General features: G+C 37.4%; 1 protein-coding gene across 1 annotated transcript in view; it reads left to right on the forward strand.

The window, feature by feature from the left end:
* LOC124139750 (homeobox protein dve-1-like) overlaps positions 1 to 18,367 on the forward strand; it is a 52,604-nt gene that overhangs the window by 11,557 nt on the left and 22,680 nt on the right. Inside the window, exon 2 of the mRNA XM_048400705.1 lies at positions 239 to 533. Within this exon, the coding sequence (XP_048256662.1) occupies positions 239 to 533 (295 nt within the window). The remainder of the gene's footprint in view (positions 1 to 238; positions 534 to 18,367) is intronic.

The raw sequence follows: 18,367 nt of genomic DNA on the forward strand, positions 1-18,367 counted from the left end.
CCATCTCAAAAGACATGGTGCTACCTGATCTTTTGACCTTTTTTTACATCTTTGTGCTCATGTTTTATTAGCCATGTGTGTCTTTCATAAGCCATTTTTGGTTTGTCTTCCATAAGCCATTTTTTGTTTGTCTTCCATAAGCCATGTTTGTTTGTCTTCCTTAAGCCATGTATGTTGGTCTCTTAAGTAATATTTTTGTTGTTGTTTTATTTACAATGATTTGTTTGTTTCTTGTCAGGCCCTGAAGCAGACGTCTGTGGAGGACCTTCCTACCCTCCTTCCGAAGGACCAGCTCGTGGAACGTGGCCAGGGCGGGAACAGTAACACTGGGCCTGGGGGCGGTAATACGGTACCTGGGGTCGGCACAACGGTACCCGGGAGCGGCAATATGGTCCCAGGGGGTGGCAATACAGGAACAGGGGCAGTCAACACTGGATCCTCTGGGGCAAGTAATGGACCTATTGGGGGCAATGCCAACAGAGCTGAAAAATCTGCGAGTCCCAAGAAACCAGACACAACACAGGCCAGTGGGGGTGAGTAACCTTGGAAACACTTCTTATATAAACTTAGGGATGAACAAATAATCATGGGTGTCCTGTACCAATGCATCACGTCAATCATAAGGACCTTTTATTTCTACCGAATTGGAAAACATGCTTTGATCATGACGTAAACGATGATTCTGACACAAACGACTAACATTGCACAAACGGTTATCCTGACACAAGCGATGATCATGACACAAGCGGTGATCATGACACGAGAAATGATCATGACACAAGCGATGATCATGACACAAGCGATGATCCAAAATGTGATTGGAGTTCCACTTTTTGACTTTATGGTGAGGTGAACTTGTGACACAAGATGTATACTACTCAAAAGAAGTTAAAATACAACCGATTCTTTCATGTTACTATAGTTAATCTGTGATGCCATGAATGACAACCGGCCGCCATTTCGTAATGTTTCCTGTTATAGAAGCCTCTAATAGTTTGTGATTAAAAATGACCATTTCCTGCGAATGTACCCTTTTTGAATGAATGAAGAATTTGGGGTTTGGTTTGTGGTGAGTTGCTGCTGTGCCAGCTGTGACTCGCCTATATGGAAGCCATGTTGTTTGTAAGGCTGAAAGTTATCATGGATGATCCCAGTAGAAATAGTGTTAGCATATCTCACAAATCCAAATTTGCTCTTTGTGACCACAGTTAGAATAATGAAACTGTCAGCTTGGTCCCTGGACGTGACTGCTCCTGATGTGAACATGAATAATTGAAATGCAGTAACCGTGTAGCATTATTAAGAATGTGTGTTACCATGGTTACATGTGTATGACTAGTTATCTTCTTCACTTTAATACTTTTGATATTCTATATCTAAACGATAGCAATGGTACGTTTTTAATGTCTTCTCTGAGACTGTTAATCCTGGATACATGAAACTGGAATGAGTGAGTGAGTAAGGTTTTACATCGCCTTTTACAGTATTCCAGCGAATACACCAGAAATGAGCTTCACAGTGTGCACCCTCCTATGGAATCCAACCCAGGCGTTCAGTGTGAAGAGTGAATGCTTTAACCATTAGACTATCCCACCTTACTTAGCTGAGGTTTGTGGAGATGGTCTATGTATATGGACATATGCTTATTGGGGTAGCTGTGTTGAAACTCTCATGTGGTTACTTCTTCTTTTTTATAAATGTATGAGGTGTTGTTTCTCCGTGCAGTAGGTAGGTGTTAACTATAAATGTATCACATTTTTCTCCTTTAAAACAATTGGCCTAAATGATCAAGACAGTTCTTTTGTAGTTTAATGTGAATGTCGTTCAATATTGCTCTTTGAATTTTAAAAGAATTGCCGTTTCAACCTGTAACCGGCTGGGTTTCACCCCATGTCAATATTTATGTGACTGTTTTGACGTGTTTAAGCATTCACTACATTGAATGATTGATTTGTGAATGTTTTGTATAATTTTTTTAACGGTTTTTTTTTTTCAAATGTGATCAACATGATCAATCGATATGTTTAAGATGATATTGTCCACAAAAATTCAAGTTGGCTACAGAGCTCAACGTTTGGAGTTTTTGAAACGTTCCAGTATTTACGTATTTTCATGTGTTAAATGTGTTAAGTTCAAATCTACAGCTAACATAGATTTTCTTTGAAATCACTGAATGATTATCTTCCCATTTTTTGCCAGTTATTAGTATTAGCAATACTTTCTTATATGCATCTGAGCGACTTGTGGAGTCCCGGTAAGAATATAGGTCCCCAGGTACATAATGATGATGCTTGTCATGAGAGGTGGCCAAATGGATCGAGTGGTCAGTCTCGATGACTTGTCATTGTATGCCAATATGGTTGCTTGATGTTCATGATGTCAATCACTGGATTGTCTGGTCCAGACTCAAATATTTACAGACCGCCATCTTATGGATGGAATATTTTTTGAGTGTGTCAATCGGCAACAAACAAACTTATTTGTCAGCCATAATCCATGAACACATAGCAACACAAGAAGATTTTTAGATGATCTGATTTCACATTACCAAACTCTGTCGACTGTCGAATGTTCAATGTTGTTCTGGAACTGGTCCCCCCATTCCCCCTCTTCCTCCCCGTAGTTTGATCCATGTTTTTCCTGCATCTGTCATACTCTGATGGATTACTGAGGATTTGTGAGACCTAATCCTTTCATCCCAAACGTATACAGGCTATGTAAGATGGTTATAGCCTTGGGATTAGACTTTGGTGACCTGTTTGTGTTTAGCTAATGGATTAGGAGCAGAATATATTAATTCCCTGTGAGATTAGGATGGGACTCCATTAATTCAGGTCAGGGATTAGACAGGCATTTATCAGGAAGGTCTGACACGTTGCAAATAACCACACGGATCTCTGGTGTTGTTGAGTTTCACTGGGAAGGATTTGGGACTGAAAAAATTTATGTATAGGAAATGTTTGGACAATCTGTCATAAGTAGTATGAATTTCAAAGTGTGAAGTAGTTGTAATCTTGTGACAGAATTGCAAAATTAAAATTCCCTTGGGGATTACAAACATTGTCGTGTTGGAACAATTTGATTTCTTTCCTCTTCATCATTGCAGATCAGATTACAGAGTCAGTATGCTCCCAATTACCTTTTAGCTTGGGAAAAAAATCCTCATTTGGGGATATGGCAACCTATATTCATGTATCGGGAGTTTCATATTAAACAGAGACGAGTCATTATTTGCCTCATCACACACAGAAACAATGGTTACATAAAAAAAATTCATTTTAAGAAATCGTTATGCTGGCATTAAAGCATGGACTTGACTTACAGAATACATTAAATATCTGTCCTGTATCAAAACAGAAAAGAAGATTATTTGAATTAATTGTGCAAAATCTGAACAATGGATGTAATATATCTACATCTTCATGCAATGATGAAACAAATAAATATGTAAATAACTGTAAGGAAACTATTTTTTCTAAATTTTCTTAAACCTGTTTCCATGGAAACACTTCACAAAGATCTATGTCTGTCTAGAAAAGTTTGCAAGTTTGGTAAAGTTTGCAAGTTGCTTGTCTGCAAGGAGACGGCCCAAGATCACAAGATATTACGACACATGCGGGGTGATTTTCTTCTCTTGGTGAAAGAATTTGTTTTTGGAAAGAAATAATCCTACAAAGTCTGAGGCAAATCTTCCCTGTCGAGTAATTATCTGGGTTTTGTCATTCACATCAATATCTGCGAGTAAGCCTGACGGGAAGATAGCAGAGGAATTTATCTGCAGTACTGGACGTCTTGCTACCATTATTTGGGGAATAAAAGACTGGGTATTAAGCTGACATTGAGGAAACGTTGGGATGCTAAATTGGGATTTAAGTGTGTGGAGCAATCATGCCAGGGGATTAATTCTAGGAGGATTAGCCGGCATACCCTAAATGTGTTTGCTTATCGCTCGTCCCTCTGTGTACCTTTAATCTCCCGATTTTAAAGCCCCATTTGCCTAATGCTATTCTGCTGTCAGTCGGAATGACGCGGCAAGCCACTCCAAACGTCCGTCTACAGAATTGCCGGGGATTTGTTTTTTATTAAGCTTGCTCAACAAAAATTGCTGATAAGCCTCTTCCTTCAATGGTCCTATTTTGGAGAGATAGAAATCCCATTTTATCAGGGATTGATTCTCCGAGCTGTTTGTCTCTGGGCCTCTCCTTCGCTGGCAGCTCGCCGCTAAATCCCCCATTTAACATTCAAATTACTCTTCAGCAGAGAAAGTCATGCATGGGACAAGTCTTCATGGCTCAAGTAATCGGTAATCTCCTATGATTGGATTTAACCAAATCGACTTGGTCTCTCAGCCCCGCATTCTATCAGGCTTTGTCACAGGAAAGCCGAGTATTTTCTATATTTGAAACGATGGAATATGTTGGGGCTGTAATCCTCGGAATATCCCGTAGTGATGTGACAGCCTGATTGCAACTGAGAGCTTACGGGACCTCCAACTTGGAAACTTACTTTTTTTATACTCTTTGCAACATGCCATAGATGTTTTTAACAGTAGTGTAATACATGTAACAGTGATTAGAGGAGTTGTCTGACCACAGTCTGGTCACTACTAGCCTAACTATGTCAGTGAGAGACTCACTCACTCACTCACTCACTCACTCACTCACTCACTCACTCACTCACTCACTCACTCCACTCACTCACTCCACTCACTCCACTCACTCACTCACTCCACTCACTCCACTCACTCCACTCACTCCACTCACTCCACTCACCATAATCCATGGTATTGTCTCAGTCAGGGCCTCTGTAGGATCTGCATATATACGTAGGTAAAGAGTGCCACCCATCCTAGTGAATTCCATGGCATTTGTAATTGCAGACCAGGTGCCATGTTTCACCTTGGGAATGTGGAGAATTTTTGTTACTTTTTGTTGTTGGTGTTGTGGCTGATTTTGTCCTGGCTTTAATCAGGTAAAAAATGTCTTTCTATTAAATCAAAAATTAAATATATTATGTAACAAAATGTTTCATCTCACACCTTTTCTTGACCTGCTGTCCAATAGAGGAATTTGGGAGACAGTGGTGTATTGTCTCTGTCACAAAGTTGCCAGTCTGTTTTGAGATTAGCTATTATTATTAATGGGGTAAAAGTCAAAAGTCCTGCTGTGGAGTTAAAGTGTGGAATTGAAAGCAGGGTGATTCTGAACTGTGATTCTCTCTGTTATGGCCAGTGGGAACCGATACAAAAACTAGTCCTGTTCGTGGAAGCAGGACACTCAAAGCAATCAGGGGACATCCCACACAGGTACGATCATCAGGTGTGGCAACAGTTGGAAACAATCCACCCGTATTGAAGCCTCTGTATCACAGTGTTAAGAGGCAGAATGATGGCACTTAACATTTGCTTCAAGCGGTTTGCAATCCCAGGACAGGACTATTAGGACTGAGAGGGATCAGGATCCCACCTAGACCCGACCCCATACTGAGTTGTGAAATGAGCTAACTCCATCAGCTTAGCTCCCCAGTCTGTCAGAAAGGCATTAGCCTTATTATCGCAGCAGGACGGTACCCTCTCAGTATAACACAGCATTCAGGACACATCCATCTGCTTAAGGGAAGCTTTGCAAAATAATCAAAAAGAGCTGATATTTGTACAATTAAATATTTCAAATGGGTTGGCTGTGTTTTTTGTCTTCAGAAAGTTGTCCATGCAGGTTTAGTGTTATAATGAGGCAGCTTGGAAACAGGTTGATTCAGGTGTATAGCCCCTCTGTTAAATGGCATGAAATGAGGATATGACTTCATGAGGGCTTTTCGTTTTCTTTATCTATCCCATTGAGGAATTTCTTTAACTCAACTGCTGGGTTTGAATAAAAGTAACGAAAAATCAAAATGGCAGAGTAGGAACATAATGAGATTCAGTCGGGGCCTGCTGTTTGGGAGATAAAGACTCCCCTGATCCCTAGTGTTTGATAAAGATGACCAAATATTGCAGGGGCCCTGGGATAATAGTCTTACTCCAGGGTACCTCGGCAAATCTGTATTATTTTTCAAAATTTTAACTTTTAATATCACCAAGATGAACGGTTTTCGTATTTTCATGCAGAGAGGAAAATTGAAAACGATTAAGACAGGATATTAAAGGCGGGAATGGCGGGCGTAGCATCGACAATGGTGACAGGTCGCAGTCGGGGATTCAGCTTAAAGTTATTTACTTATATACCTGATTTAAATTGTAGATAACATGATTTCGAATTACAGGACACATTTGTGAAGAAAAAAAGATTGATCATATTAGCTGTATGAGATTGTACTTGCTGGCATGGGAACGAAGGTGTTCTTGGTCCTGATGTAATCATGTGTTTAGTAATCTCCAAGCTGGATTTTGGCCACAAAGATTATCAGCCTGTGGTACAGCTTTTGTCGATATTCTTTCATAAGAGTGAGTTAATATCTAACTTCAAATCGGCAATATTTCAACCATATCATGACGATTTCATAAGAATACTGATATACATTAATGGAACTTGATTAAAAATTGTGTTTTCGTTGTTTGGCAATGTGTTTGCTACTTGCTTTACAGTTGGACAGAAACTGTCTATGGATTGACATCCATTTTCTTTGGCTGAACAATCACAAGGTCAAAGTCAATGATCAAAGACAGACTTCCGTTGAAAAGAACTCTCTATTCAAAGTATCTTGAATTGAGTGTTCAGACTTTTGGCTTGGGTTTGGTTTGTCTCTAAACCCCCCCCAAAATTTTTTTTAAAGAAGTATGGTGTATATTGAGAATAACAGTGGCCAGTGAAATACAAACTCTGCATGAACCCAGGCATTGCACTAGCAGGAAGGACAGAAAATGATGACATTACGGTGGACTCACACAATAAAATTAATTAGTGAGTGAGTGAGTCAGTTTGGTTTTACATCACTTTAAGCAATATTCCAGCAATATCCAGAATTGGCTTCAAACATTATACCCATGTGGGGAATTGAACGCTTTAACCACTAGGCTAATCTAACGCCCCTGAAGTTTTTCAAATGTTGTGGTATGTTAACATTGTTCCTATGTTATGCTTGTTTGAAAACTATTCCTGAATTCCAGAATGTTTAATTTTTGGACTGATAAGTAAGGAAGGTAATATGTTTTTTGTTTATATTTCATATAATAGAAGCTCAAAGTTGGTGCTAATGTTTTGATTTCCATGGAAACATTCCTTGTTTATTTAGACCTGCATAGTCATATGTGTTTCCCCAGGTTCATTTCTGCGCAATGTGTGGATACATGTATGCTCTAGTGGCATGAGGGGGCACGGGTGGCCCAGTCGTCTAAGGCGCCGCGATTCGCTGTGCAGAGTTGCGTCCCTTGGGCACGCCAGAAACCTATGATTGTGGGTTCGAATCCCGGTTCGCCCTGATTATGTTTCTAGGTTTGTCAGCACCATACCCGTGCTCGTGGGTTTCACCGAAGTGGTAAACGTCTGAGACCTGCATCACTTCGGGCTTTCCTTCCACATTAAGCTGACACGCCGTGATATAACTGGAATACTGTTAAAAGCGGCGTAAAACCCAACTCACTCACTCACTCTAGTGGCATGACATGATTCGTTACAGTGTGAGATACACGGGGGACGTCTCGGTCTGTAATGAACAGGCAAGTTGTCATAGGAAAGTTTAAAGAACTCTTTTTGACATTATGCAATATTGTTGATGTATATAGGTTGAGTTTAATCAGGATATCAGCATGGGTTAGAGATACTGAGAAATGATTAGTTTGATAAGCCTCGAGTCTGAGGAAGCGGTTTATGGCTGGGATTTACCATGGCTTTGCATCTGGGGCCTGCCAGGGCTGATTATCTCTAATACAGGAGGAATCTTCCTCGGGGAACGCACTCACGTACCCTCCACAGCCTAATCCGTTACACATGAGTCTCGGCAGCAGCGTGGTTATCTGTCCGTCAGTCTTGCAAGATGAGAGGGGATTGTAGATTAATCGGCCTGGGCCCGCTTCCATCTTAATGCCACTGCATCTGCCTTATCTCCTCGCAGTACAGCTTTTCCTGTCTCCATCTAATCCGCTCCAGATTTAATTTTCACCAGTTATCCTACGTAAAGTAGCTCTCTGCCCTAATCCCCCCATCTGTCTTATTTTCAACCCATTTTCTTGACAAAGAAGATTATTGCGGATCTGTTGTCACTTTTGTGACTGGAGGCTAATCGAGGGGCTACACTTTCCCCAGGAACTGGCAGATACGCCGTGGCTATAAACAGTCCGACCGAGAGAGTGGAGTTAATACCCTACCACTCTAGCTGGAATATCACCCCTATCTACCGTGCCTCCATTGCTTGGCTAACAATTCACCATAAGTTGGGGATCTGTGGAGCTCATCAGATTAAGTCTACTCAGATACATATGTTGTGTCTTTCTTTCTGTGAGTCAAGTTTAACAAATAGCTATGGGTTTTTCATGTTGGTGATATTGGGAAGTAAGGTTGACTGTATTTGGTAGGTATGAAATGTCAGTGAATAAATAATTTCAGTGATTATTGATCAAATGGTAGTGGTAGTTATGTAAGGAGTGGAATGGGTTAACAGAAGGTATACCACAAGTAATAGTGGTAGTGGTAGTTATGTAAGGATTGGGTTAACAGTAGGTGTACAAGTAATATATAGTAGTATTATAGTGGTAGTTATGTAAGGAGTGGGTTAACAGTAGATATACCACAAGTAATAGTGGTAGTGATAGTTATTTAAGGATTGGTTTAACAGTAGGTATACCACAAGTAATAGTGGTAGTGGTAGTTATGTAAGGAGATGGTTAACAGTAGGTATACCACAAGTAATAGTGGTAGTGATATTTATGTAAGGAGTGGGTTAACAGTAGGTATACCACAAGTAATAGTGGCAGTGGTAGTTATGTAAGGATTGGGTTAACAGTAGGTATACCACAAGTAATAGTGGTAGTGATAGTTATTTAAGGATTGGTTTAACAGTAGGTATACCACAAGTAATAGTGGTAGTGATAGTTATGTAAGGAGATGGTTAACAGTAGGTATACCACAAGTAATAGTGGTAGTGATAGTTATGTAAGGAGATGGTTAACAGTAGGTATACCACAAGTAATAGTGGTAGTGATAGTTATGTAAGGAGTGGGTTAACAGTAGATATACCACAAGTAATAGTGGTAGTGATAGTTATGTAAGGATTGGGTTAACGGTAGATAAACCACAAGTAATAGTGGCAGTGGGAGTTATGTAAGGATTGGGTTAACAGTAGGTATACCACAAGTACTAGTGGCAGTGGGAGTTATGTAAGGAGTGGGTTAACAGTAGGTATCCCACAAGTAATAGTGGCAGTGGTAATTATATGTAAGGAGTGGGTTAACAGTAGATATACCACAAGCAGTGATAGAAAGTAACAGTTTCAGTCCACTCGTACTTATTATGATAACATATAGCAAAACCTATAAAAATGGCAAATTTCTACATTTTAGTCCTTATGATACCTTAACTATTGGGCAGTTTGGCAAGGACTACAGGACTAACGCTGCCACAAGTAATAGTGGTAGTGGTAGTTATGTAAGGTACTTATATAACTATGGTAGAGCCACATGTGTCTTTGTTGATAGTGAATTTATCACATGCTGTAATAGCTGATTCACATTAAATAGTACTGAATGTTTGACATTGGGCTAGATTCATCTACCACTTTGTTGCTAGTGGATTTACCATAAAGGATATTAGAGAATTCACCATATTGGAAAATAGTGCATGTTTCACATATTGGTTAATATTGGTTAATAGTTATTAATAATAACATTGGTTAATAGCGATTTTACCACATTTGGTACTACTAGCACACATTGTTGTAACTAAGTTACTCTGTAAACACTTCTACATGGGTGCTTTTCTTCAAGATGCTTCGTTAGGTTCATAGTCTGCTTTCCTGACTGATAATACTTTCTTACAACTACTTAATATAAGAATATCTTATGCCTCGTGGCTGTTGAGTGATGAGTATTATATATCATGCTCTATAAGCCTATTAATATATAGGTAGGTTATCTGGTCGATCCATTGCTGTCTAACTCTAAGATTCAGGTGAGATGGAGTGCCAGTGGTGGTGCGGTAATGAGGACTCCCATATGTACCACTTCCTTACTGTCAGTTATATTCTTTTATGATGCCAGTTCAGTCATATTTTATTTATTTTTGTGGATTTTATAAGTCAGTATGTGACAAAATATAATAAAAAAATAGTTTCCTATTAATGTTCTTGAAATAAATGTGTTAGGAAAATATGAACATAAATATGTTTCATGATATTTTTTCAATAATCAGAATATATGCGCATGTTACTTTGCATTACATCATGCCATTGAGTCCTTTCGCAGCAACTCATTTGGAAGAGGCATTGGGTTCTGTGCTAGTCATAAAGGACCCACCTTACAGAAGTAAATTTAGTTTGTTTTTTTGTTTATATGTTGTTTAACGCCGCACTCAGCAATATTCTAGCTATATGAAGGCATTTGGGCAAGCAATTTGGACATACATCAACCAAGTCAGCGAGCCTGAGCATCTATTCTGTTAGTCGCCTTTTATGGCAAGCATGGGTTGCTGAAGACCTATACTACCCTTGAACTTCACGAGGAAGTAAGTTTAGTACTTGGTTGGATGAGTGAGTGAGTGACAAAAATGTTGCAGGTCTTAGATGTCATCCATTTTGATGAAACGCGTATAGTGCTGAAAATGAAGAATCACAATCAGGACAATCTGGGTTCATACCCACAATCACAGGATTCTGGTATACCTAAGGGGGGCAACTCTGCATAGTGAATTGTGGTGCTTTAGACAGTGCCATTGACATGGCTATCTGTGGGTTCTTGTCCCAATGTTGGTTAGTACTCACACAACCAACCACCAACTTCCCTACAACAGGACCAACCGTTTTCAAGACTGCCATGAGGTTATTGACCTATGTTTGGAGGAACCCTACATCTTTCATTGTTGTAATCAAGGCTAACGTAAAACACATCTCCACATTGTCTAAATAAACCACCCACCAACCAACCCTACTACAGGACCAACTGTTTTGAAGACTGCCATGAGGCTATTGACCTATGTGTGGAAGAACCCCACATCTTTCATTGTTGCAAGCAAGGCTAATGTAAAAGACATCACACATTATCTAAATAAATGGAGCAAACGTCACTCTACCGATGTTCATTTAGATTGTTGCCAAGACCGGCATCATGACCAGGTTGTAACTGACACCTGCACCGATTGCTGTGTTAGACCCTCGCAGACTGAAATAAATGCAGAAGTTGTGGATAAGTACAGGGATTTGAAAGAATCACCCATAACCTTTGGAATATTTGCCAACATGGGAGCTTAACGACCATTGTCGTTGGTAATCCCATCACTGGGAGGATTGCCTCTGTGATAGGCTTGGTGTGTCTTATCTCCTCGGACCGACTTACTCTGGGAATAGTATAATAACACCAGCCCATGCGCACATCCTCCACCTTCAACCGCCAATCACACCCAAAAATATTTGGTTCAGTGATAAATTATCATTCTCAAATCAACCATTAAGAAATATATTTTGAACATTTAAAAATATAGAATGTTAGAGATTTAGTCTCACTAAAACAGGTCAACATATGAGTATATCTACTGTTAGTTTACAACAAAAAATATTGGATTAAGGTTTCCCCATCAGAGATGTTTGGTGTTGTAGATTGAAACAGCTGATTTAACAGCTGCATCACCACAGAAGCTGATCCTTATAAGAAAGTACTTCTTTCTCAGAAGGCAGTTTAAAAAACCCGTGTTAACGTAACATAGGTTCTAAATTAATTTTAGTCCCAAAGTCTGCAGGTAACATAGGTTCTAAATACATTTTAGTGCCAAAGTCTACAGGTAACATAGGTTCTAAATTAATTTTAGTGCCAAAGTCTGCAGGTAACATAGGTTCTAAATTAATTTTAGTGCCAAAGTCTACAGGTAACATAGGTTCTAAATTAATTTTAGTGCCAAAGTCTGCAGGTAACATAGGTTCTAAATTAATTTTAGTGCCAAAGTCTACAGGTAACATAGGTTCTAAATTAATTTTAGTGCCAAAGTCTGCAGGTAACATAGGTTCTAAATTAATTTTAGTCCCAAAGTCTGCAGGTAACATAGGTTCTAAATTAATTTTAGTGCCAAAGTCTGCAGGTAACATAGGTTCTAAATTAATTTTAGTCCCAAAGTCTGCAGGTAACATAGGTTCTTAATTAATTTTAGTGCTAAAGTCTACAGGTAACATAGGTTCTAAATTAATTTTAGTGCCAAAGTCTACAGGTAACGAAGGTTCTAAATACATTTTAGTGCCAATGTCTACAGGTAACATGGGGTCTAAATTAATTTTGGTGCCAATGTCTACAGGTAACATAGCATAATATTGACAAAAAATGGATATGTTTATGTCCAAATTGATTGTCCTTTTGTTGATACTGATGTGTGACACATGTCCTGCTTCAAAGTCACAGTTGCATGTCGGTGTCATTAACAAGACAGGAGGGTAAGCCTTGTGATGTCCCCTGCAGCAGGCTTAAGCTGATACCTGCTGCAGCAGCAAGTTTTAGCCACAAACTGCAAACCAAATTGTAATTCCTCTTCTTACTGATATTTAGTAAACCATTTATCTATGAGTTGTTTTCCTCTTGAAAAAAATTAAATGGATGCTATTCAGTGTAGTAGAGTTTGTGAATTTGACTGAATGGAACAAACATGGAATATGGTATTGGTAATAGATCATGCATACAGCTTTATTCTCCAGGTGGAAACTGTCTCTTGTAATTCATTGATCCACTTATATGCGACTCCTCCCACCTCCTTATCAACCAATACTGGCCCATTTTGGAAATTTGTTTGTATAGACAGCGGCGACAAAACATCAAGATATGCCAATATGGATAACTGGTTCATTTTAATGCTTACAATAAGATTTGAATTAACCTTTATGTGCTTACATCATTATTACATCATATTCAATTTCTCAATGAAAAACACCAGTTTTGGACTGTCGGTAGTTAGCCATTTCAGGACAATGGGTAAGAATGGTCTTTTAAAAAATACCTTCTGTATTTCATACATAAAACAATTATATGGTCCAGAAGTCTGTAAAATATCATGAAACTGTGTACATATCCCTGTGTTAGTTTTTCAGGCGCTTAAGAAATATTCATTGTTTTTCACAAGAACAACTGTAAAACATATCACTCAGTTGTAAAAGATTACTTTATCTTAAAAACAGGCTATCATCTGAATATTTACAATGTCTGTGTGACGCCACACCCCCTGCTATAGCGCGAGTAATCGTGATAAACACGACCATCTGAAAACGTATGATGTCCGCAAACCTATGATCCCACAATACTAATTATCTAGCAACCTAGTGTTTATCAATTACTTAATGTCTATGGGAAACATGTATCTACCGGTAGTATATTCTTGTGTATATTCACTGTATTTCCTGTCCGACCTTAACTGAGAGCACTTCCTTGACCATTCAACAGAGCACGCGGTCAGCAAGGACTGACTGCAGGTGCTAAGACAAATGCAAGTATTTGGGTCTCTAGACAGTTAATTCTTTACAGTAATGGTTCAAGCTGAGCGTTTGATGTACAAAGCAAGTATCCTTTACATTATTAATTGATGACATTATGTTGGTCGATGTTTTCCTTCCTTGATGTGTCAGATGCAACTGTGTAAACAATAGCGTAAGTTTGGGTGATACTGAAAATGTTGAAACCACACCTCACTAAATAATGACACATTATATCCATGACTTTTAACTGTCTTTTAATATTTAATTGATAATTTTGAAGGATGAAATGAACTTATTAGTATCCTGAGTATTACCATTTTTATTAAATTATTTGTTTTAATCAATTACTGATGGGTTTAATCTGCCTGTGTGTAATATCTAGTACCCAGCGAGACCATAAAATATTTATGTCAATGCCTGCTCTTCTGCTTTATAGATAGATATTACATCAGGTTATTCACTCATCTGTGATACACTTATACATCTTTAATACCATTAAATATACTACTCAAAAGAAGTTTAAAAAACACCATTTTGTTCTTATGACTGTAGTAATGTCATCGCAGACAAGTTTACTATAGTAATATGAAAGAATCGGGTGTTCTTAAACTTATTTTGAGAGGTATATTTAACATATCAAAACAACAAATTCCAGATGAATGTATATATTATGTATAATTACAATATGTATGCTCTTTCTTAATAAGGTAAGACTTACGCTTTTGGAGGTTTTATTTGACATATCAATATTTCTTCAAAGAATATATAGTTTCTCCCCAAAGTTTCAGATAGGTTAATGTTCTTTGACGTTGAGTGATATTTGTTCTGATCTGGTAATGATATGGAAGAATGTCCTATCAATAGTTGATAAAACAATGAAAATATCCTAATGCCATCCATCTGTCTCTTGAAAAAATCACTTTCCATTGTGGACCAGGTGGTCCAGGGTGTTTTCATGAATACTAGTACATACTGATGTTTTTTCTCTGATTTCAAGTAATTAGAGTTTTGATTATCATATTTTCCCTGTAGATGAGATATTACTATAAATAAGAACTACAGCGTAAAGCCAAATATATCAATCTGTAATATGTTGCTTATAGATCATTTCATCCGTAGAATGAACTGAGGTTTTTTTCAATGTACGAGCGAAGAGAATTTGAATTTGAAGTAATACAATATTTAGAGTGCATTTTTATGTTTGTAGTAACTAATAAAAGCTTTATTTATTTCAAATAAATATGTCGTGTCTAATTCAAAACATCAGATAATCTTGAAATATACAAGGGCGAATGACTGTTATTCACTGGATCTGCAGTATTTATTGGATTTATTTCTCAATAAACCTTTATACTGTAAAAATCAGAAGATTCACACAAAATGTACATGTGTACCTTGTCAAACGATGTTGATATGTCTTCATGACAAAGTGAACACATTGGAAACACAAGATTCCGGATCTATTGGTAGTGAAGTCCTAAATAATTATTAATACAAGGTGCTCTCAGAGTTAAATGCAGGGGAGTTTTTCCGAAGTTGATTGAAGTTGTCCGAGTGGGCGTGGCTAAGGCCGGAGGTGGAGCAAAGTGGATTGGTTATGTTCATTCAGGAAATGTGAGAATAAAAGTGTCCATTTCCTTCAACAATAAGACTCATATTGATATTGATAAATTCATATTGATGTATATTTTGGGATAGTAAATAGCATGCAAACATCCCAAGTATGTTCATGTTGGAGAATATGAATCGTTTTTCGTCTTATCATCCTTCCAACTTCCGTTCAAGGAATAAATGTATTATATCACATACATTGTCAAAGGGAAACCACTCTCACTCTCAAGAGATTAATAGGTTTAAGACCTTGTAGAATGTTAATAGAGGGGATAATTCCATGAATATATAATGTTTAATATACTATGTCTAATGTATTCATTGTTGCAAATGCATGAAATTTAGTACTTTGAAAGACAGGTCAACAAAGTGTCTGAAAACATCCCAATCAACATCAATTTTACCACTTGAAGTGTTGTAAGGTCATAGTATAAGGCCTTATACTTTTGTTGGTTGGCAAAATGTGCAGCCTAAAATTCAATGTAGGTGGTCGATAAAAATAAAAATAATTTTTGATTTATAGATTAGTACTGCTTAGGCTGATGAATGAAAAACAAACTTGACTCCCATAACCACGGAAGTATGATTGAAAAATGATATGGAAAGATCATTATTATTCACCATTTCTTAGGAACAGCGGTGATAAAGTCAGTTGTTTTTTCTTTGCAGCTAACTGTAACACAGTTGAACAAACATATTCTGTCAGAAGTTATTTTATTTATTTTTTCATTTCATAGGGTTTTTTGTTGGTTGGTCTGGTAAACCAACTAAAATAAATAAGGCCTAATGTCAGCAAGTTCCAATGGGCTCAAGGATGTTACACGGAAGTTACTTCAGCGTTTTGATTAGACCATGTGATCATTTGATTGACTGGTGACAGTCTGACTGCATGTATGAATTATTCATTGAAGATCCCAGTTATGAAATTGAATTACAATGGAAATTAGAGAATCACTTTCTTTTGATTCACGAATAAGTGTACTTCCATTAAAATGTTTAATATCATTGTCTAATCCAGAGGCATGCCAGTGATAATGTCAATGGATATGAAGTTGTAATTCTTTCAAATTATGAGACTTTTTGATAGCCTATGATGGAAACATTTTATTTAAAGGGAGACTGAGCCTAGGCTACTAAGCAGTCCCAGCCAATTAGGTTCAGTCCCTAAACACCACTTTCTGCTTGTAAGCATTTTATGATGCATATCAATTCAGCAGCTAATGATTCTCTAATAACATGGAGACAGTGTGTGAGTTTCTTGCATGGCATTAATCACAATGTCTAGGACTGGCCAAACATTGATGCCACACTGTGGAGAGAAGTCCCCCTTAAGAAACCTCAGAGCAGGTGTCTACAACAGTGGTAGTATGTTGGTTACATGAATATACATGCTTCAGGCAGGATATGCTCACCCTTTCTCAACCCCCTCATCATAATTTTATCGTGATTAATAGATACATGCTCATGATATTGTCGGAATCATACAATACACTAATAGAATAATGTTTTTAACAGAGATTTCATATTATTATGGAAATGTTCCCTTGCTTTTATTTATATCTTCCGTTCTGCATAATTAGGAGTGAGAAACCATGTTTACCATTGTTTACTTTTTGTAAAATCAATTGTGAATCAATTTGTATGTTAATGGAATAAGTCAATATATATCCAACTCATTAGGATATGCAGTATCGTGTGTTGATGGTGTGATATAAGTATATAAGTATATATCCCGCTCACTAAAACATGCAGTATCATGTGTTGATGGTGTGATTTAAGTATATAAGTATACATCCCGCTCACTAAAACATGCAGTATCATAAGTTGATGGTGTGATATAAGTATATATCCTGCTCACTAAAACATGCAGTATCATGTGTTGATGGTGTGATATGAGTATATATCCTACTCACTAAAACATGCAGTATCATAAGTTGATGGTGTGATATAAGTATATATCCTACTCACTAAAACATGCAGTATCATGTGTTGATGGTGTGATATAAGTATACATCCTGCTCACTAAAACATGCAGTATCATAAGTTGATGGTGTGATATAAGTATATATCCTACTCACTAAAACATGCAGTATCATGTGTTGATGGCATGATATAAGTATATATCCTACTCACTAAAACATGCAGTATCATGTGTTGATGGTATGATATAAGTATATATCCTACTCACTAAAACATGCAGTATCATGTGTTGATGGTGTGATATAAGTATATATCCTACTCACTAAAACATGCAGTATCATGTGTTGATGGTATGATATAAGTATATATCCCGCTCACTAGGACATGCTATATCATGTGTTGATGGTGTGATATAAGTATATATCCTACTCACTAAAACATGCAGTATCATGTGTTGATGGTGTGATATAAGTATATAAGTATACATCCTGCTTACTAAAACATGCAGTATCATGTGTTGATGGTGTGATATATTAGTATACATCCTGCTCACTAAAACATGCAGTATCATGTGTTGATGGTGTGATATAAGTATATATCCTACTCACTAAAACATGCAGTATCATGTGTTGATGGTGTGATATAAGTATATATCCTACTCACTAAAACATGCAGTATCATGTGTTGATGGTGTGATATAAGTATACAAGTATACATCCCGCTCACTAAAACATGCAGTATCATGTGTTGATGGTGTGATATAAGTATACAAGTATACATCCTACTCACTAAAACATGCAGTATCATGTGTTGATGGTATGATATAAGTATATATCCTACTCACTAAAACATGCAGTATCATGTGTTGATGGTATGATATAAGTATATATCCTACTCACTAAAACATGCAGTATCATGTGTTGATGGTGTGATATAAGTATATATCCTACTCACTAAAACATGCAGTATCATGTGTTGATGGTATGATATAAGTATATATCCCGCTCACTAGGACATGCTATATCATGTGTTGATGGTGTGATATAAGTATATATCCTACTCACTAAAACATGCAGTATCATGTGTTGATGGTGTGATATAAGTATATAAGTATACATCCTGCTTACTAAAACATGCAGTATCATGTGTTGATGGTGTGATATATTAGTATACATCCTGCTCACTAAAACATGCAGTATCATGTGTTGATGGTGTGATATAAGTATATATCCTACTCACTAAAACA

Source organism: Haliotis rufescens, unplaced genomic scaffold, assembly GCF_023055435.1.
Source record: "Haliotis rufescens isolate VD_foot unplaced genomic scaffold, xgHalRufe1.0.p SCAF_1, whole genome shotgun sequence".
NCBI classification, from domain to species: domain Eukaryota; kingdom Metazoa; phylum Mollusca; class Gastropoda; order Lepetellida; family Haliotidae; genus Haliotis; species Haliotis rufescens.